The sequence below is a fragment of the Siphateles boraxobius genome, unplaced genomic scaffold (genome assembly GCF_051911475.1).
Source record: "Siphateles boraxobius isolate OS27281-9 unplaced genomic scaffold, OSU_SipBor_1 24, whole genome shotgun sequence".
Taxonomy (NCBI): Eukaryota; Metazoa; Chordata; class Actinopteri; order Cypriniformes; family Leuciscidae; genus Siphateles; species Siphateles boraxobius.
In genome coordinates, this window is record NW_027508855.1 from 7,903,135 (window position 1) to 7,925,275 (window position 22,141).

The 22,141-nt window shown below is 37.5% G+C and overlaps 1 protein-coding gene across 2 annotated transcripts; it reads left to right on the plus strand.

The window, feature by feature from the left end:
- The first annotated feature begins 217 nt into the window (after positions 1 to 217).
- On the plus strand, positions 218 to 21,689 carry stag2a (STAG2 cohesin complex component a). 2 transcript variants are annotated; one of them, XM_077241164.1, is made up of 34 exons: positions 218 to 497; positions 1,127 to 1,211; positions 1,554 to 1,629; positions 3,096 to 3,230; positions 3,467 to 3,563; positions 3,652 to 3,728; positions 4,072 to 4,276; positions 5,865 to 6,016; positions 6,126 to 6,199; positions 6,316 to 6,439; positions 6,632 to 6,730; positions 6,842 to 6,921; positions 7,027 to 7,134; positions 7,661 to 7,769; positions 7,849 to 7,966; positions 8,084 to 8,187; positions 9,768 to 9,860; positions 10,156 to 10,245; positions 10,462 to 10,665; positions 10,744 to 10,814; positions 11,021 to 11,108; positions 11,829 to 11,909; positions 11,989 to 12,081; positions 12,278 to 12,449; positions 13,200 to 13,327; positions 13,595 to 13,696; positions 13,783 to 13,931; positions 14,443 to 14,571; positions 15,408 to 15,613; positions 15,713 to 15,932; positions 16,124 to 16,216; positions 17,106 to 17,232; positions 17,464 to 17,541; positions 20,011 to 21,689. In XM_077241164.1, the coding sequence occupies exons 2-34, from the start codon at positions 1,174 to 1,176 to the stop codon at positions 20,032 to 20,034; spliced, it is 3,744 nt and encodes a 1,247-aa protein (XP_077097279.1). In that variant the 5' UTR covers positions 218 to 497; positions 1,127 to 1,173; the 3' UTR covers positions 20,035 to 21,689. The 2 variants fall into 2 exon arrangements, with proteins under 2 accessions (XP_077097279.1, XP_077097280.1); XM_077241165.1 differs by having other exon boundaries at positions 258 to 577.
- The last annotated feature ends 452 nt before the right edge of the window (positions 21,690 to 22,141 follow it).

Consider the following 22,141-nt stretch of genomic DNA (forward strand, 5'->3'; position numbering starts at 1 on the left):
AGTAGGCTACTGTTCTTTCTCGTGTCAAAGTCTGATTTAAAGTTTAAATGGTTGGCTTTAAAACGTTGATGTTCTCATATCTGACTAACATGAATACAGTAGACAATCTTCTAGTTTTTCCTTAATAGAAAATTCCTTAATAGAAACAGTGTGATTCAGAAACTATATATTAAAATTCAAACCATTTTAAAATGTTCAAAAATTATCTTTGGTAGCCTACTTCCACGATGTGTGTGGGGGGTGTGTTTGTGGATACTAGTGTGTGGAAGCGTAATAAGTGTGTTTTGGGTTCCTCGAAGCTGTATTTTACTTCTGTCCTCCTACAGCACCAAACTGCCTCTTCCACCTTCGAACCTTAACAGAACTGAGCCAGCAGTTCCACTTGTATCATGTTTTAATGTCTTAACCGCGGAGCGGAGCGGAGGTCCGGTTCGGTTCCGTTCGGCGGCGGCTCTGGGCGGGTTTTATGCAGCTGGACTGGACTCACGCTGAGGGAGGTGAGGGAGGAAATTGCGGCCTATCTTCATAAATATCCGCGATTTTGGAAAACAATAAAATAAATAAAAGACATTTTACTGTGAGTTTGTGGAGAGAGACATTTCCCAGAGTCGTTCATATGTCAGACCGTTTCAGCCATCAGCTTGAATATTGAAATTTATTGAGACACTCTAATGTGCTAACTTACGCGTGAAGAAACGTAAAGTTGTAATGTGGTTTTGCAGTTTTACATTGTTTTGGTGGGTTTGGGGCGGTTTTAATGTCTTTTAGAGAAGCTGGAGGCCTATTAGCATGTTAGCTTGCTAGCCCGTGTTTACGGAAATCAAACTGAATATTAAAACAATTAATAAAATCGCACACATTATACGAATACTTCGATATTTTATGTATTTAATTGAGTTTGTATAATGTTTGATTTTTTTGTACAGTTATGTTGACAGCAAATGTCTGATATTTATTATTAAAGTCACACATGTAAACATACCGTCCTTCACACAAACGCACGCGTAAAACAACTAATTCAGTAACTGCATCATGAGTAACTTAGTTATGGTTGTTTTTAAACAGATATGTTAAGAAATGGTTTTCAAATTGCAGTTTTTAAATTGTGTGGGTCTTTCTTCTGCAGTGTGGGGACACTTATAAAGTCCAGAAGAGACAGAAGATGCTGAAAAAATGATAGCAGTTCAGGACTTTCAAGCAGACTTCTACCAGTAAGTACCAGACATACATTAACTCACTCCTTCTCCAGCCAGACAGTGTCTGTATCTCAAAACCAAGGGAGCTAACGTTACCTACCTAAACGGCATTTTTTGGAAATCATAAGAACATTCGGAAAACAAGTCGAGTATCTGTTACATGACTATTTGCTTATTATGCACTTATGTGAACTATAACAACACCAATATATCCATGTTTGTAGGGAAATTTATTAAACTACAACTTGGGTGTTTGCATATGGTATATTAGGAAATTAAAGCACCTGTTTAACACACACCCCAATTACTTTGATCTCCACTTTCACACTGCTGTAATCACTGTTGCATTTTGTTTAGGGAAGGACACTCTCAGCTCTCGGACACCGATCTTGAAGATCTTGAGGGTCGAAATGGCAAACCAGGAAAAGGAAAGGTACCTAACAGCCAATTAGCTTTCAGATATGCAGTCAGTTCTTCTTCATTAGCGAAACAGATACACTGTGTAAAACAGATATGAGTTGGGCTGCATGAATATTTGGAATAAAACCGAAATCGCAGTATGGCTAATGCGATTTAATGAAATGAAAATATGCGTTTAATGTTTCAGCGTGAAGTCACAGATAGCACGTCTTGTGAGAATTGCAATGAAGGTTATGGGTATAAGGGAATACTCATCACTTCAATCAATTTATGAATTGTTGGTTTTAAAAAATGCACAATAGTAGGTGATACCAGCCCTGTTTTATTTCCAATGTATGAGTTGCTGCCATCAGGGAGACGGTATAGAGTACCATTGTGTAAGAGTAACCGTTATAAAAAATCCTTTATTCCTCTATCAATTAATATGTTTAATAGCAAGATGCAGTAATGTAGGTCTATAGTTTCTGTGTGTGCATTTGTTATATGTATACTGTGTATTAACGCAGCCTCGAGTCCATTTGCTGTATGTATGTGGTGTATTAATTTAGCTTTGAGCCCAAGACAAATTTTCTGAAAAAGGACAATAAAGATTTCATTGTGGCACTGTTTTCATTTACACATGTGCAGCTCACATGTGGAAATAAAAACCCAGTGTTTTCAGTATCTCGGAGTGGCTTGGTTCACAGTAAATGCTGCTGGACACAAACTCCATTTCTGCATGTGCTTAGCTTATAATGTGCATTTAGGAATGCATCATTGTGGCGAGCAGGACGAGGCAGAGGGCCGTGGGAGAATGGTGCGAGGCCGATGGCGTGATTGATAATGAGCGACACTTGCGCAATGTCTTGATCTTCACTGTCTTCGCCCCTCCTTTTATGCTTCCGCTCCTCCCTGAGAGATATGAGACGGTACGTCGCGCAGGTGTCGCTCATTATCAATCACGCCACCGGCCTCACGCCCTTTTCTCACGGCCTTCGTCCTCGTCCTGCTCGCCACAATCATCTTCATATCCTGTGATGAGAAGCGCTTATAAACAAGTGGTTGTCAACAAAAGAGAAGCTTTGAGGGCTTATTTTGGTGGTTTTCTACCAAAATAAAAGCTCAGTGGTTTAACATTTTTTAACATAAATGCTAGTATTGTAATATAACTGTTGTATTGAAATTAAAATGATTGTATTATTTTTCTAAATTTGACTTTTTTTCTATTGAAATATTTCAATAGAGTAACATTTCTCCTTGTTTAATATTTTTTTCAATAATAATAATTATTATTATTATATCATCATCATAAACAGTATTTTTTACCAAAATGTGCAGCTCTACGAGCAAGCCTAGAATTTTTTTTTTATTGCAATGGCAATTTTTATCAGAAAAATTGCAAATTGTTTCCTCCTCATATTGTGCAGGCTTGGATCTGAGATGGAATAGATACTAGCTTGTTTGATGGAAATTTCCTTGCTTTTTGCCATTTGTGTCTAGAAAGGGAAGAAGACCCTTGGAGAAAAGTTGAAGGGGTCAGAGGTGAGAGGTCGGGTAAATGGCCACCATCAGGAGAATGATGTGGAGAATCTCAGTTTGTTCGAGATTGTCAAATTGGGCAAGAGTGCCACACAGGTACCAACATACGCTCAACATCTTCAGATACGTGCTGATCTCTCGCACTTTATTCATTCATAGACTCTATTTCAAAGTGCTTGGATGTATCATCACGTGAATCAGTGGTGTGTGTGGTTAGTTATTATATCCAGGCCTAACTGCAGCGTGTGCTTTCTGTGTAGGCTGTGTGTGTATGAAAGAAGGTTTAACTGAGGTAGTTTGAGCGAGTGTGTGTGTGTTCTCTCTCTCTGCAGTCAGTGGTTGATGATTGGATTGAGTCCTATAAGACAGACAGAGACTCTGCCCTGCTGGAAATGATCAACTTCTTCATCCACTGCTCTGGTTGTAAAGGTGTGTGTTTGTATGTTGTCTAGGTGTAGATAAGTTTGCATACTACAAGCGTGTGTTTTGTGTTACTGAACGCGTGTGTTTGTTGTAGGCGCTGTGAGCTCAGAGATGTTCCGGCACATGCAGAATTCTGAGATCATCAGGAAAATGACGGAAGAGTTTGATGAGGTTTGTTAATGTGTGAGTTTATACCACAGACATTTCAATAAGAAGAATATATGATATGTAAAACTGTGTGTGTGCTCGGATGGAAGAGTTTAGCTCAGAGGTCTTCAATCCTACTCCTGGAGGGCCACTGTCCTGCAGAGTTTAGTTCCAACCTGCTTCAGCACAGCTGCCTTTGTATATTCAAGCGATCCTGAAGAGCTTGATGAGCTGATTCAGGTGTGTTGATTAGGGTTGGAACTAAACTCTGCAGGACAGTGGCCCTCCAGGAGCAGGATTGAAGACCTCTGGATTAGCTACTTCAAATGAATATGTGTAAAAAGGTTGTGTGTGTATGTGTGTTCAGGACAGTGGCGATTACCCACTGGCGAGTTCAGGTCCTGTGTGGAAGAAGTTTAAATTAAACTTGTGTGAGTTCATCGCGGTCCTGGTCCGACAGTGCCAGTACAGCATCATCTATGATGAGTACATGATGGACACGCTCATCTCTCTCCTCACCGGCCTTTCCGACTCACAGGTCAGAGCGTTCAGACACACCAGCACCCTGGCAGGTGGGTTACCTTGGGCTACGTACCATGTAATGTTCAGAATAACATAACCTAACCACTATTTATTCAATATTGATATTTTGACTCGCACAACTGTTCAAAAGTTTGGATTCAGTCTTTTTTTTCTTTCTTTTTTTTGGATAAATTAATACTATTATTTAGCAAAGATGCATTAAATTCATTAAAAGTGGTAATAAAAACATTTAAAACATCACAAAAGATTTCTGTTTCAAATATATGCTGTTTTTTTCTATTCATCAAAGATTCATGTGACTCTGAAAACTGGAGTATTGATGCTGAAAATTCAGCATTCCAATCACAGAAATAAATTACATTTATTAAATAAAATCAGCCTTTAAGAGCATAATAAACTTCTTTCAAAATCATTAAAAAAACTTAACAACCTCAAACTTTTAAACAGTTGTGTATTTTGTTTTATGACTGAATGCACAGAAATTTCGACTACTAAAATTTTTCGGCCGAAACAGCTATTTTCCGAAATCTGACTGAAACAGACTTTTAATTAGCGCTTTTCCGATGGCACTTTTTGACTGTGTTCAGTGTTCATGAAAGTGAACAACAGTTAAATATGTCAGCTGTGTGGACACGACCTCTGGTGTCTTTCTTTCTGTTGATATGTGAACAAAACTCAAAATATTTGTAGCAAGCTTGCCATCCATCTTTAATACAATGTGACAGATTGCTGCAGCCTCTTCAGTTCAAGCGGATGTAGCACATGTGAACTGATGATCTAATCTCTTCTTTACTTCTAGTTTTGTGCACAAAATAAAAATGAGTGAACACATTTTAAAAGATACATTACAACTTACAGAGATCAATCCTGTCTCAATCAGTTTTTCAGCTTTGGAAAGACGTCAATAAAACAGCTTCTAGGCTATACAATGCCTCTTAACATTACATTTACCTCAAGAAAGCTATTTAGTGGTCATAAAAATAACTCTACAGAAGAGCATTTTGCTAAATATATGCACTGTATTACATATTCATTATTCATTATACTTAACCTGTTATTGATGTCTTCATTACTTATGTATATTAGAAAAAATCTGTCATGAATGAAGTCTGTCAAGTTATTACATTTTATTGTCATTTAAATGTTTATATTTCACCAACAAACTGGAGTAGTTGATATAAAAACTACCTTATATGCAATTGAAAAATTTTACAGCTAATTATTTAGCTATTGAGTGTTGATTAAAGTTTGATCAATTAACTTATTATTCATTTTTCGGTTTTGTCCAAGTGCATCCTGAATTTTCGGTTTCTGCCCAGAATTTGCATTTCAGTGCATCCCTACTTAATACATTTGCTAAGTTGCTTAGTCTTGTTTACTGTATCCTGACAATGCAGTGCGCTTAACTTCACCTTACATTTCCAGTTTGCTAAATGGACCAGGCCGTGTACTTTGTATACTGCACAGTGTGCAGTAAGCAAAATGTTAATATTCAATTCTGAGCATGAACAAACTATTATGTCATGAATTTTGTGATGCAATATTCAGCCATGGTGTTCTTATTCATAAGGGTATGAATTGTACACCCTAACCCTAAAGTTTTTCACTGTATTTCAGCCATGAAACTGATGACCGCTTTGGTGAATGTTGCTCTGAATTTGAGCATCAATTTGGACAACACACAACGACAATACGAGACAGAACGCAACAAGAGCATCGGGAAACGAGCCAATGAACGCCTGGAGTTCCTGCTGCAGAAACGCAAAGAGGTGACACACACACACACACACACACACACACACACACACACACACACACACACACACACACACACACGCACGATAAACCTGACTCAAACATGGATTCTGTCCTTTTTAGCTCCAGGAAAACCAGGATGAGATTGAAAACATGATGAATGCCATTTTTAAAGGAGTGTTCATCCACAGATACAGGCAAGGAAACGTCTCAAAATTAACTAAGTTAAAGGAGTGATTCAATGAATTAATATTTTAAAATATCCACACAGTCTTTGAAAAGAGCTGATTATTTTCATGTAATGTGTTTGCAGGGATGTGATCGCTGAGATCCGGGTCGTCTGCATAGAGGAGATTGGTATGTGGATGAAGATGTACAGTGATGCTTTTCTTAACGACAGTTATCTGAAGTACGTGGGCTGGACCATGTATGATAAGGTATCACAAACACATTCAGATAGATTGAATGCTATATAGTCATCCCAGCTAAAACAACAAATAAACAGCATGATTTTTTCATTTCTTTGAAGCAGCTTTGAAACAATCTGTATTGTATAAAGCTCTATATAAATAAAGTTAAATTTTACAATCTCTTTGTCTCATCCATTTATGTTATTTTTCTTTCTCCAGCAAGGTGAGGTCCGTCTGAAGTGTCTTACAGCTCTTCAGGGTTTGTATTATAGCAGAGAACTTAACGCCAGACTGGAACTCTTTACAAGCCGCTTTAAGGTGAGTGTTCCACCATGATACTTGAAATGGCAACATCAATTCACTTTATGGTTCTGAAGGCTCTGAAAAATGTATTTTCCTACTGACAGTTCTCTCCTCCTGTCTCTGTAGGATCGGATTGTGTCCATGACTCTGGATAAGGAATATGATGTGGCTGTTCAGGCCATTAAGCTGCTGACACTAGTTCTGCAGTGAGTTCAGCATTGATCATTCATCAGTGACAGTCACTTTTTTTCTTCTTTTTTTTTTAAAGATGTGTCCATTTAATTTGCGGGTGTGTTTGTTTGTTGACACAGAAGTAGTGATGAGGTCTTGACTGCTGAAGACTGTGAGAGCGTCTATCACTTAGTTTACTCTGCCCACCGACCGGTTGCTGTGGCAGCTGGGGAGTTTCTCTACAAAAAGTGAGTGCCACATTTTTTTTATTCAACAACACTGTGCTTCATTAAATACCAATGTGATTAAACACATTTGCCACATTAAGCTCAAAGTATACTTCGCACACTGTCCTCGTGACATAACTTTCGTCATCAGGAGGGTCCGACTCCGCGGATGTCCATGGTGCAGTCCAATTTTAGGTCCGGTTATACAGTTTAGTGCGGAAGCCTTTATGAGTATACTCCTTTGGCATGAGCACGTGGAAAGACGCATGCGAAAATTAATGGACTTCTTTTCTAGTGCTCAAGTCACTTGCATGTACTCTGTTGTACGCACACCATAGATTCATAATTTGGGCTGTGCAGAGACGTCCGCATAGCCTCCTGATGAAGAAAATTACGTCATTGCGCAAACCCTCGTGGAACACGGACGAGCGAAGTATACTTAGGGCTTTAGTTCTGATCCGTAATACATCTGACTCTCACCCTGACTCACTGATTCCGCCATGTGGCTATTTTATGAACACAACAATTTTGTGTGTTTTGTTCCCAGGTTGTTCAGTCATCATGGTCTAGAGGATGAGGGGCGGCCAAGGAGAGGCAGACAGTGTTTGAATGCTAACCTCATCAGAACCACTGTCTTGTTCTTTCTGGAAAGTGAGGTGTGCTTGAGGTGCTCGGCCTGTAATGTAGAAGAAAAAAAATGTTTTGGGTTATTTTATGAATGTTTGTGTGTTTTAGCTCCATGAGCACGGTGCCTATCTGGTGGACAGCTTGTGGGACTGTGCGTCAGAGCTCCTGAAGGACTGGGAGAGTATGATCAGCCTGTTGCTAGACGAACCGTTCCCTGGAGAGGAAGGTACAAATGCACACACTTGTATTTCTCATAGAGTTTTTTTTTTTGTGTCTGGACCAAAATTTGGCTAAAAATCTTTCTAACCTACATCATTTAAACACTGTGATGTGTGTATTTCAGCTCTCACTGATGCTCAGGAAACTGCTCTGATTGAGATCATGCTCTGTGCTGTCAGACAGACTTGTGAGTGTCACCCACCCATCGGACGAGGCTCTGGAAGAAGGGTAAGAGACAACATTTTGATTTTGCTATATTAGTGAGGACGTCATGTAGGTGCAGTGGTTTTTACATAGAGGAGATATTTTCTTAACCCCTAACCATGAACCTAATCTGTGGAAAAGTTGTCAACCCTCTACAATGCGAGTAAATTTCACTCTGGGTGACTAAATAATGTCTATCATTAGATAATTGTCTAATAAATTCTTAGATTTTACTCGCCAGTGTGTGTGTTAGATGCCAAGTGTAAGTTTAGCATAGATATATTTTCACTCGTTGAACACTGACTGAGCGCTTGAGAGTTTCGCTTTCCGTCAAGCGATCTGATTCTGTAGTATTTCAAATTCAGCTCATTCACCTGTATTTTACGTACCGTAAACTCTAGTGTGAAGGCGTTTTTCTCACACACGCAAAGAGTGAGAGTTTTACATACCACACAAAATCGACGCGCTACATGTAAACGATATTCTTGCTTGCTTGAGTTTATCTGAAATTATTTAGCTTTTAAGAACAAGCAGAAGATATGCCGGTTTCTCCGTTAGTGGGCGGAACTAATGTGCAAATGGCAATCTCATTGGTTGGCACTCATCCCTGTTTTAATTTCAGCAAATCAGTGATTATCAATGTGATTAACATTCATGAACCCAGCAGCTCATGTGTTTTATATTATTACTATTAGTAGTAGAATTATTATCTTTTAATAATAATTACTATTATCAATTACTATTATCTAATTTTTTTACAGGAACACTGAATGACCAACAATATCTTAAACACCACCCCCAGTCCTAAATTCAGTTAAAATGACAAATATGCATTCATGCATAATTATTAAGTTTAAGATCTAATAACTAAAGTTCTATCATTAAATAATGCTTGATTATCATAACATCATAATAAAATGCTTGACTGACTGATTTTAAGAGTGTACATTTATATATTTAAAAAGCTGTGCCATTTTACAAAGATAAGCTGATTTGGTGGAATTTTATATATATATATATATATATAAAATTCCACCAAATCAGCTTATCTTTGTAAAATGGCACAGCTTTTTAAATATATAAATGTACACTCTTAAAATCAGTCAGTCAAGCATTTTATTATGATGTTATGATAATATATATATATATATATATGTATATATATATATGAATAAAATAGTATACCAGTCTGGCGAGTAACCAAAAAAATGTACTAGCCAATGGCGATTCTATTGCCAAGGTGTGCGTAGAGGGGTTGTTATTTATCTTATTTTGAATGATTCATCCATGTATGTTTCATGTAAAAAAAAGGTTAACCTTGTAATTTAATAATTTCTTTAACCTCGATCTTCCTTTGAAACTAAAGGCTTCTTTCTGATGACACATTATTTTTACATGTTTCACTATATTTGTGTAGACATTTTCAAAACATTGGACCTCGCAAATGTAGTCAAACCTATGTACACACAACAGTATTTTCAAACCATCATACTTATGTTGCCACTTAAAGGAATAGATAAAATAATTGTCTAAAAACTCTTTTAAAATGCTATCATTATTCACTCATACTCAAACCCGTTTGCTGTTTTTTTATTTTGGCACAGGTTCTGACAGCTAAAGAAAAGAAAACCCAGCTGGATGATCGAACAAAGATCACAGAAACGTTTGCTGTGGCTTTGCCTCTGTTATTGGCTAAAGTAAGTGTTTCTCTTCCCTGCTTGACAGTGTGTAATGCATCAAAAGAATAGCAAACAAATGTAAACAATTGTGACAAAATGTCACTTTGATTGATCCTCAACACTTTTTGCGTGTTTTGGGGTTATCAAAAGAAATTTCATTGCAATATTGATGGCTTTTTGGGCATAAAACAACAGTCCACAACTTGCAATTGGCATAAATATTCCAACCAAATGGTTCTGGCCATCTGAATCAGGATGCAAACTGATTGATTTCTGAACAGACTCTCTCTCTTTCTCTCTTTTTCTTTCTCAGTATTCAGTGGACCCAGAGAAGGTCACTAATCTGTTGCAGTTTCCTCAGTATTTTGATTTGGAGATCTATACAACCGGTCGGCTGGAAAAGGTTATTATGCTCATCAAAAAAAAACCTTCATATTGTGCCACATAGTAATACAAATATTGTGCTTATAAAATATGGCTTTGTGTTTTTAGTTAGAAGAAAGTTTTCAATAATACCAATAGTTTTTTTTAAATAACATGAATAGACATGAAGTAAATAAATGATTGATTGTTGTTTTGTTATACTAGTACTTTAAGTAATAACTATGATGTCCTGCAGCATCTGGATGCTCTGCTGCGTCAGATCCGCGATGTGGTGGAGAAGCACACCGACACAGATGTATTAGAGGCATGTTCTGTGACATTTCATGCACTGTGCAATGAGGAATTCACCATCTATAACCGTGTAGATATCGTCCGCAGCCAGATGCTCGATGAACAGATTGACAAGTTCCACCGCTTACTGGAGGACGTCCTGCAGGAGGTTTGTGTGTGTTTTAGTTTAATTACAGTTCTGTGTAATTTTAGCCAGTTTGAGTTTGAATGCTTTTGTTTATTTAAGGGCGAGGAGCCTGATGAAGATGACGCCTATCAAGTTTTGTCAACACTCAAAAGAATCACAGCCTTCCACAAGTAAGAACACATACTCAAAACTGAGAAATAATTGAGCTAAAACTGAGAAATTGCTAAAATCTTTAAGTTCTTAAAACACTGCTTTCATTTGATAAACAAATTATTCTTATTTATTCTTTTGATTTTGGTGCAAAATGAGATCTGGACATGTTTCTGTGAGACCAGAGGAGTGTCTTCGTCATAACTCAGTGTCTGTCTTTCTGCAGTGCCCATGACCTTACTAAATGGGACCTTTTCACCAGCAACTACAAACTTTTGAACTCTGGCCTGCAAAACGGGGATATGCCTGAGCAGGTACTGTATACTAACACAGGGGTTAACTCATTTTAGCAGCTATTCTGCAGCTAAATGTTGTCCTGAATCAACTTCATACTGCTTTAATAACAAAAAACGGAGCACTTTCTGTTGAAATGTTGAGTGAAAAATTAAGTCATCACTTTCTCACCCTCAAGTTGTTCCTAACCTGTATGGATTTCTTTCTTCTGCTGAACACAAAAGAAGATATTTTGAAGAATACGGGCATCCAAACAGGCCCCGTTGACTTCCATAGTATGGAAGAAAAAAATACTATGGAAGTCAATTGGGCCCTGGGCCTGTTTGGATACTAACATTATTCAAAATATTTTTTTTGTGTTCAGCAGAAGAAAGAAATTCATACAGGTTTGGAACAACTTGAGGGTGAGTAAGTGATTACTTAATTTTCATTTTTGGGTGAACTAGAAGAAATTAATTATTATATAATTATAAAGATTATTACCCCTGATTTATTAATTTATTCATTTTACAAATGTAACTGTAGTGCTTAATTTTTCACATTTTTGCTGAAAAATATATATTTTATTGTATTGATAATGTTCTGATAATGAACATGGATAATGTTTTAGTTACAAGTAGTGTAGTTCTCTACAGGCCATATTTGGTCTTTGACCTGTGTGTTTGACTCTGCTCTGAACTCTTTGACCTCACTTCAGGCACTTTCATTGATATTTAATTGTTTTTGTTTTATTTTTATAGATTGTGGCTCATGCACTCCAGTGCACTCACTATGTCATACTCTGGCACTTGGCTAAAGTCTCAGAGGGCGGTGCCAATAAGGTACAACACACACGTACATGCCCAGACCTGTGTGAGACTGTCATTTTGAATGTTTAGTCACACTCTTGTCCCATTTCAGGATGAAATGGTGCTGTTGCGGAGGCAGGTGAGAGCCTTCTGTCTGATGTGTCAGAGGTACCTGAACAGCATCAGTACCACTGTCAAAGAACAAGTGAGTCTGACCTGCCACTTAACACGCATCCTTTCATGCATATGGAATCGAGGGAAAATTAAAGAATTCTTGGAGGCAGTCATGGCCTATAATAAGTTAGAGTCATACTGGTAACCCAAATGCTGCAAGTTGGATTCTTAATACCGGCAGGAAGTTATTTTTACTTTTATGAACTGTGTCTATCCGTGTGTTGCAGGCCTTCACCATTCTCTGCGATTCACTCCTGATCTTTAGTTATCAGATTGTGGCGTCGGGGCGGGAAGCTTTAGAACCCCTGGTGTTCAGTCCAGATGCATCCTTACAGAGTGAACTAATCAACTTTATCCTGGATCACGTTTTTGTTGACCAGGATGAGGACAGCAGCACAGGTGAACAAAAAACAAATACAAAGAGGACAGAAGACTGTTCTGATCCACTCTAAAGTGGATTTGAATGTATTACAGCATGTATGCAGTCTTTGCTCCAGAGGCACGATCAGCTGCTGTTTTGTAATGCATAGTTCTAATTTCTGCACAACTGACATCACCAAAAAAATTATTTTTTTTAAACTGATATGGCAAAATGTCTCAGGTTTGAGTTTGGGGTCAGACCACTGTTGTTGTCAAACAATGGCATACCTTTTTTAAAATAAATTAATCTGGATTATGCTTTATGAGCTTTTTAGATCTTTTAAGTTTGAGTTAGCTGCACTTTCTTGGGAGGGACAAAAATCTCCCAGGTTTAATTAAATCTTAATTTGTGTTTTGATGATTAACCAATGACTTGAGGGTGAGTGAATGATGATAGAATTTTCATTCCATTTAAGAATACTGTGAGGAAATGTATTTATAACTGTTTTGGTTTGGTGCTGTTATTGGAGCAGAAATGAAACACTGCACCTCATTAATTTATTTAGAAACACAAATGTTTTTCTACAAAGTTTAAACAAACTAGCTGTTAAAAATTGGTAATTGTGTTCAATTTGTATTTTTTTATTTATTTCCATCCTCGCTTTAAAAAAAAAGTAACAAAAAATAATAAAAAAAAGTACAAATTATTATTATTATATTCTGCACAATTATTGGCTGCTTTTTTCACTATTCAGTCCAATTCATCCATTTCTGGGGTGTGTCTTGCAGACGATGAGGCTGGTAAGATTGAGGCGCTCCACAGACGCAGGAATTTACTGGCCGCCTTCTGCAAATTGATCATCTACAACGTGGTGGACATGAAGACAGGAGCTGATGTCTTCAAACAGTACATGAGAGTGAGTCCCTGTAACAGTCCTCTGGTTTTTAAATTTTTTTATTTAAAGATTTATTTTTAGTGTTTTGCCTTTATTGGGATAAGATAAAATATAGTACACAGGATGTGAAGTGGGAGAGAGAGAGACGGGTGGGATTGGTATCGGGAAAGATCCGTGAACTGGGAGAGGAACTCAGGCCATCTGAAGTTCAACCTTGCTATCGGCTCTGACACAGTCCTCTGTGTTACTTGAAGCTTACAGTGCATCTCTGTCTCTCTCTGTGTGCAGTACTATAATGATTATGGTGACATCATTAAGGAGACCATGAGTAAGGCACGTCAGATCGACAAGATTCAGTGTGCCAAGACTCTGATCCTCAGCCTGCAGCAGGTGAGATAGCTCTTCTATCCTTACACAGACCCGCTCTGCCAGCAACACTGTATAACAGTAACAGAAGGGTGATGTGTGTGTTTCAGCTGTTTAATGAGATGCTGAGTGATCTAGGCTGTAACTTTGATCGTTCCGCATCTGCTTTCTGTGGGATTAAAGAACTGTCCCGACGCTTCTCGCTCACGTTTGGACTCGATCAGGTCAAAACAAGAGAGGCGATTGCAATGCTCCACAAGTAAGAAAACTCAAACATGCTTGCTGTTAAGACCCAACAGGGTTATGGGGCTGGACTCCATCCACTTTCTTTCTCCTGTCTGTATAAATCATATATTTTATTTATGTCTAAGATTTGTATTTGCTATATCCTCTTATCACCAGATTAAGCACCAAAAGCAGCTCTCGATTGCATAAAGTTACTAAAACAAATGAATAAAAATAGTGGTTGACTGAAATTGTTTTTTCACTGGCCGATACCAATATTTAGAAAGCAGGGTGGCTGATTTAATGCAGAGGTATGCATAGTATTCATTTAATGACAGGAAATGAGTTGTACACAAACTTGCTGAACTTAAAATTAAATGAAAAGAAATGTGGGCTTATTTTAAGAGAGGGTCACAAATCTTCTGACTGTCATACTGCTCTTGTTACCAGTATCAGCACCATTTGTGGAAAAGGGGCTTCAGCGTCCCCCATATGTCTTAGTAACAGAGTCTTAAGTGTGTGTATATGTGCTTTTTGTGTTTTAGGGATGGAATAGAATTTGCATTTAAAGAACCCAGTCCACAGGGAGAAGGCGGCCCTCCTCTCAACCTTCCGTTCCTTGACATCCTCAGTGAGTTTTCCTCCAAACTACTGAGGCAGGACAAGAAGACTGTGTAAGACACTCACACTGAGAATCCCTTGCTTTCTCAGATCCCTCAGAGACCTAAGCATTGTTATTCATGAAGTATTTGTTTTTTTTAAACTTCAAAAATGTGTTTAGGAAACCATTAGTTATAAAAACTATTTTGTTTCGGCACAATTTACATCGGCGTATAAGTTGGAAAAATTTTGTAAAATTGCAACGCTGACCATTTAGCGCTGGTTAACTATTTTTTGATACAATTGTGAGCTGGATTGTGTTCAAATATTCACTTATTGTATTTGAAATAATGCATTTGAGCTAGGAAGGTAAAAATATATTTGACAATTTAAGTAATGTAAATTTAATTTGCATCTTAATTTAAAAACATTGTCAATGAGACATGATGATAAAAATTTTAGATGGCATGTAAGCCTATATATATATATATATATATATATATATATAATGTATGTATGTGTGTGTGTATGTATATATATTAATTTATTTTAAACAGATCAAATTTGTTCCAAAAGTATTAAGAATTGTGCCAGCCATTCTTAACACTTTTGGAACAAATTTATCTGAAGTATCAGGCATCTAATATATAGACGTACATTTTGTGTGACTTTAGCAAGCTGTGGCCGATAATATTTGATTTGTTTTTGTTCTCACTAAAACTGCTGTTGTGATACATTTCAATCTTCAGCTACTGGTATGTGTAGTTTTTACCCATATTTAGTGAATATACAAGTGTTGCAATTCTGCTGCGCTGGGTCTCTGAAGGTTAACTGTGTACTGTCTTTTAAATTAATTATTCTGCTGAAGTATATCTGTGTTCTTTGTCTGACCTCTGACCTTTCCCATCAGGCACCTGTATCTAGAGCGGTTTATGACCTTTCAAATGGCCCTGCAGAGGGACGATTGCTGGTTGCCGCTCATCTCCTACCGGAACTCTCTGCAAGCGGGCGCTGATGATGATACACTGTCTGTCATCAGCGGCATGAGCAGCAGGAGCTCCGCCCGCAGTCGCAGGAGCAAACCACCTGCTGCCAACAAGAGAAAACTGCCTGAGGGTTCGTGTGTTCAATCGTAATTATATCATTAATTATAATCTCTACAGAGTTAAAACTAACTTTCCCTTTCATCGTCTTCTCTATCTGTCCGTCTCTCAGAGGAGAGTAGCTGTAGCAGCAGTGATGTGAGCGCGTGGGTCAACCGAGAGCAGACTGGCCCACACACTCCTGTAATGATGTCATCACCCCACATTGTCTCCACTGTCCTGCGGGACGCAAAGAAGCTTCGACCAGAGGACGGGTACATGGGTGTTTACAGCATGAGCAACGAAACGCAACACACACCCCTGCAGCAGCCGCACCAACACATGGACTACAAGTAAACATATACACATACATTTATACCAGGGCTAGGCAAGTTCGGTCCTAGAGAGCCGCTGTCCTAAAGAGTTTTGCTCCAACCCTCTAATTCTCTGCAGAACAGCGGCTCTCTAGGACCGAACTTGCCCACCCCTGATTTACACATACTCCCTCTATTAGTAAGAGTTGACTGAGAAATGTCGTTTTCAGTTCTCAGGTCGCGTGGATGATGGCCCAAAAACAGCAGCAGGACAGAGCAAACCTGCAGTATGGCAAGATGAGAGGCCACATTCAGCACACCATGTGAGTGGACATCTACGTACACATACACTACTGTTCTGAAGTAAGGGGTCAGGACTTTTTTAAATTAATACTTTTATTCTGTAAGGATACATCAAATTGATCAAAGGTGACAATAAATGACATTTATAATTTTACAAATTATTTCTATTTCAAATATAGGCTGCTCTTTTGAACTCTCTGTTTAACAAAGAATCATTTAAAACAATGTACTACCGTTTCACAAAATATTAAGCAGCACAACTTCATCATTGATAATAAGAAATGTTTCTTGAGCACCAAATCAGCATCATGTGGGGATCATGTGACACTAGCCCCTTTCAGAGCGTTGATCCTAGAAAATTGACATAGAATTGCTAGAGTGCCTTCTATGTGAACGCAAACACGTTCCGGGATGGGGACCTAGTAACTTCAAGTCCCAGAAGTCCCAGAATGCGCCCTGTGTGCACAAAAGGCAGTACCACTGTAAGGGGTGTCTGAATGATGTAGTTATCGCGCGACTCTTTGATCGGGGGTTTTAAATGCAGATCAGCGTTCACGTTGCACATTAACAAAGAAGAAAGTTTGTGTTCGTCAAGGAACAAACAAAGGACGGAAAAATGTCTGCAAACACGTCATATCCTGATGTCATGTATCTTTACAGGATCTTTACGAGATGTGTTTGAACGACCGCTCAGATTTCAGAAAAATCACTGGCAGTGTGAATGAACCAAAATAAAATGATCCCGGGACACATTATCAGTGTATTTTAAAAAAAATCAGATTAATGCAGGCTTGTTGAGCATAAGAGACTTGTTTCAAAAAAACATAAAAAGAAAATGTACAGATCCAAAACTTTTGACAGGTAGTGATATTAGTGATAATTTTTTTTATTGATTTGCTTGTTTGCCAGTCGCCGTGGCAGCGGACTGATGGAGGATGATGAGGAGCCAATTGTAGAGGATGTGATGATGTCATCAGAAGAACGACTGGACGACCTTAATGAGGGCATGGACTTCGACACCATGGACATTGATCTGGTAGGAATAAGAGTTCAGGAAAGAATAACATTAATCAGTGAGAACCCTTTCTTACCAAAAGATTCACTGTCACCCAATCGGGTGCGGAGTGACACTGAAAGTTTCTCAGATCTTCACATAGTCCATCTAATCCAATCTCCTTTGGCTGCAGGGTCAACACACTCATACATAGTGAGAAAACACATTTTGTGTGTCATTGTTTTTAACTTGACCTTTTTTGTCCCTCTGAAGCCTCCATCCAAAAACCGCAGGGAGAGGTCAGAGCTGAAACCAGACTACTTTGACCCTGCCTCCATTATGGACGACTCGGTGAGCATTAATTAATCTGTTTATTCATTAATTTATTAATCCACTCAGTCTATTGATTAGTGGTGCTTGTTAGAAATCCCTCAGACTTAAATTAAAGGACCAGAGCATTATGTTTTTTTTATTTTTTAAATTTAGAGCCCGACTGATATATTGGCGGGCCGATATTATCGGCCGATATTAGGCATTTTCCTAACTATCGGTATCGGCATAATGGCCGATAAATTAATATTTAAAAAAATGCGGGTACGGTGATTCATGTGGCGCTGCCAATAAAGCACCTAAAAGCTGTCACAAAGAACTGGCAAAAGTAATGATTGTGAATACATCAAATATAGCAAAGAGACATTTTAATTGTTTATTAATAAACAAGTGTTTTCAGTCAGTGTCGCTGGAAAGTTGATGACGCTGACTCGCAATCTTCAGTGAACACACTAGAGAGAAATGAACAAAATCATACGGATTACAGCAGAGAGCAGTCTGTCTTTCGTTTTGAATGGCTCTGTTTAAAAGTAGACATTTCAATATAGATATATTTCTCAGGTCTATACGCTGAGTTTCGGTTCATTTAAGAGACGAGTTGCAGTTCATGCGCCGGCGCCTCCGTGTCGAGATTATCTATTGTCTGCTATATTTACTTCTTATTTAATAAATCCAGGCATTTGGTTGATGAAACATTGATTAAAATTAAGATACAATTAATACAAAAAACGAAATTCACTTTAATGAAAGGCTTTATGCTTTCTGTTTGAGGTCTCTTTGAAAGTTTTAAAGCACTTTAGTGCCGCTTTCAGAGCTTGTCACGTCCGTAACATTGTTTTTTCCTCATAAATACGAACACACAAAAAATAAAATAAAATGAATATTATGTTCTGTTGAGAGCCAACCCTTCTTCATCCGGTGGGTAGTAGCCTATTACTTTTGATTTGCGCTGTGTAATTCACAGAATTGATTTCTCTGCTACCAGCCTCTGTCACGTATTGTGTGAGCTTGTGACTATTGCAAGCGCGCAGTTGAGAAGTCCTGATTATATTGTCTGCTATATTTACTTCTTATTTATTAAATCCAGGCAATTGGTTGATGAAACTGATTAAAATGCTTTGCGCGAGCGACACATCTCCGACAGTAAACTGATGCCCCATTCTGCTTTGTAACGGGCGCTTTTTTGCGTCTAGGGTAAACAGCTGTTGCGACGCGAGCAATAACGGCCGCGTCCGGTGTATACAGTGTTAAAGCTCATTCTGCCTATAACGTTACAACATCTAGCAATATTCCAATAATTTATATAATTATAACACTTTATGTTTCACGTTCAGTAGGCCTACATTTTGCTTACTAATTTAAAATAGTATAAAAGTACTGTACATATATAATTAAAAACGTTTTCATTATGATATTATTAATTTTACTTTAGTAAAAAGGTCTGAGTTCTTCCTCCACTGGTAGAGATTAGAGGAATTCAAACTAAAAATAGGAGATAATAAGGTTGTCAGTGACACTTTTGATATATTTATTGATACAAGTTATGTTTTATATAACGTGACTAAATTAAAAGACAAAGTCGTTAGTGAAGAGTATGCAACAGTATTTAGAATATAATATAATATAATGTAACATGCAATGCAAACTAGTTTGGTTACAGCTCAAATGTATCATTCTCATTCTATAATTCACCCTGCCTCCATTACATATCTTTGTCACACAAGTGTTTGATCACCACATTTGAGTGATCATTGCAAAACTTTTATATATTAATTCTGTTTATACTGTGTATTCTATATATAGTACCCATCAAAAGTTTGTAAACACCAATAGGAAAGTGTGTCCAAACTTTTGACTGGTACTGTACTATAAAACATAATATTGCTACTGTATTACAATATACACATAAATAATATCGGCCGATATATCGTTATCTGGGGTTTTTTATCGGTATCGGCATCGGCCCCCAAAAATCCATATCGGTCGGGCTCTATTCTTTTAATTAATCTTGTGCCAGAACACCTTAGCAACTGAACAGCATTGTTGTAGCAAATTTACATTTCACCCCCCCACACAAAATTAAAAAATCTGCTTTGCTCATCTGTTCTCTCTGTTTGTCCAATTGTTCTTGTCATTGTAAACTGACAGAGAGAGATGCTGTGAAAGAATACAATACTAATGGCCTGTTCACACCAAGAGCGCTACGTATAAACTATGAAGTGAACGATAACGATAAACTATGATGTTTAAAACGTCATTGTAAAGGTGTGGTCTCATTGGCTACTTTTTGTGGGCAACAAATTCCATTGCCTTTTTGTCAATAACAGCAATGTACACAGATCACACAGAAGTCACTCTGAAATCAAAACATTTCTGTTGGAATCTGTCTGACCAACTTGAATCCTCTTATCATTAGAACCATCATTAGAATGCACATCTTTGCACCTGCAATACTAGGGTTATAAAGCGACTCTGTGTTTTGCCTTCCAGGTTCTTAATGTCTCCATGTTCTGAGATGGGTAAATGAGGGCATCACTGACATGTTTCTCCTCTTCTGATTTCACTCCATGGACTAAATGCACATGATGGTGCTGTGTACCGTTCCCTCCTGAAAACACACCATAACTTTCCATCTGTACATATAACAGACAAACATTTACAGCATGAGATCAGACTTATCTAGTCATGCTTTTTTGTAATGGAGGTTTAAAAATAGCTGTTTTTTTGATTTTTAAGTAATTTTGTAAAGACAATCAGTTGTAAATGACTTTATAAAGGGTGATTGAAATCTAAAATTTATAACTCAACTTTCCTTAAAGGGTTGAGACTTGCAGTGTCTGGTTTTCCCCCCAGTACTTCTCTCTCCTGTTTTTGCTTTTTAACCATCTCTTACTATGTTTTCGCTTCCCAGAATTAGGTTAAAACTCATATTGTGATGATATTCCTCACTTGTATGGTGGTGGTTGGCTGATTGAGAGTTTGTTATTTTTATTGGTCCTCTAAGAGCTCAAAGCAAATGTGCTGATTGGTTGACACTTTGAAAGCCTGCCCCTCCCTCAGATTTAAATTAATTTCTGAATATATAGATATATTTTTAAAGGTATTTCTGCATAAAGGGCATTACCCCCTTTTTCTGAGAAAAGCTCTTTCTGTTGAATATATCTAATTTCTTTTTAAAGATTAGAATGAGGTATTATAATATAATGTTATATATCTTAAATACACACACACACACACACACACACACACACACACACACACACACACACACACACACACACACACACACACACACACACACACACACACACACACACACACATATGTGTGTGTGTGTGTATATGTATGTATGTATTATTTTGTTTTACACAAAATTGGTAATGTAATGTGAATCATTGCTGGTTTATATTTAAGTTAATGTTTTTATGTTTGGTATCCAACCTACTGTTTCATTCATGCTTCATCTGTCCTGAGAGAATCACTTATGTTTTTTTATTCACTTTTATCTTGGAAAAGCTCCACTGTGAAGAATTTTATAATGTTTCCCCTTTGTGTAGTTCATTGAGATATGGATTCAGGTTGTGTGTTGTTTTTGAGGTTGGGTAGTTGAAATTATGAATGGCTTGTTAATCAGAGCGAATCATGATGATTGTTTTTGTGGTAAGAAATCTTGGTAAATGTAACCATGGTGATTGTAAGCAGGGTAAATGCATTTCTGCGAGGAGCTTTTGTTCAGGATTGGAAAGGAAACGTCTTGTTATGTGCATTTCACACATAGTTGGTCATTTGTCCCACTTTGATTTTAATTTCCAGTTCTGCAATGTCTCCTTATTTCCAAAAGTGTGTGAGTGTATGTATTTTAATGTATTGGACTGTACATAAAAACCAAGATGTTTTATTCTATTTGCAAGATGTCGGTTGTTTAATTTCCTATGTTTATGCATTTATATTTAGATACAAAATAAACCTTCCTGGTCTTTAGCACTGCTTTTTAAATCTGCAACTCCCAGAGAGAAGACTGTTTGCCCAGTCATCAAATTTTACTGAAAGGTTTGTTTAAATTGTATTCTGTTAAATGCTTCATTGAAGAATACTGGAACTCCAAATTAATTTTATTTTTTGTCTATGTTTGTGTGTCATAGATAAAATACAAACAATTGTCATACAAATCACTTTTGCTTCATTTATCTCTTCCTATGAACCATGAATACAACAGTGACATTTTCTGGGTCATGAACAAGAAGGTCTGTGTTCATCATTGGCCTAATCAAAGCCTTCATTCACACAAAGAATCAATGACTGAACAAACACATCCGACCAGAACAAATGACAGAGATTAGTGTCAAACACCACAGCATAACAAACCTCTACTCTACTGAACATGAAGGGTTAGTTGTTTTTTATGCAGTACGCATAGGCATGTTTTAAAACACTCTTTCATAGAACCTTAGAAGGATGTTGTGCACCCTGGATGTAAAAAAGTATGTCTCTAAATATAGTTTAAAACATAACTGGTCAGGTTTCAGAAATAAACACGCAGATAATGGTTTGTTGTTCACATTCAGCCCCTCAGTATCAGCAGATTGTCTTTTTGGGAAATTTCAAATGCAGAAGATGAGCA

What these genes read in the sequence shown, in the direction of transcription:
- stag2a (XM_077241164.1), top strand. Translation starts at nt 1,174, where the DNA reads ATGATAGCAGTTCAGGACTTTCAAGCAGACTTCTACCA. An exon ending in CAGAGGGCGGTGCCAATAAG is followed by an intron (nt 11,910 to 11,988) that starts GTACAACACACA and finishes GTCCCATTTCAG; the next exon opens with GATGAAATGGTGCTGTTGCG. An exon ending in CACCAACACATGGACTACAA is followed by an intron (nt 15,933 to 16,123) that starts GTAAACATATAC and finishes TGTCGTTTTCAG; the next exon opens with TTCTCAGGTCGCGTGGATGA.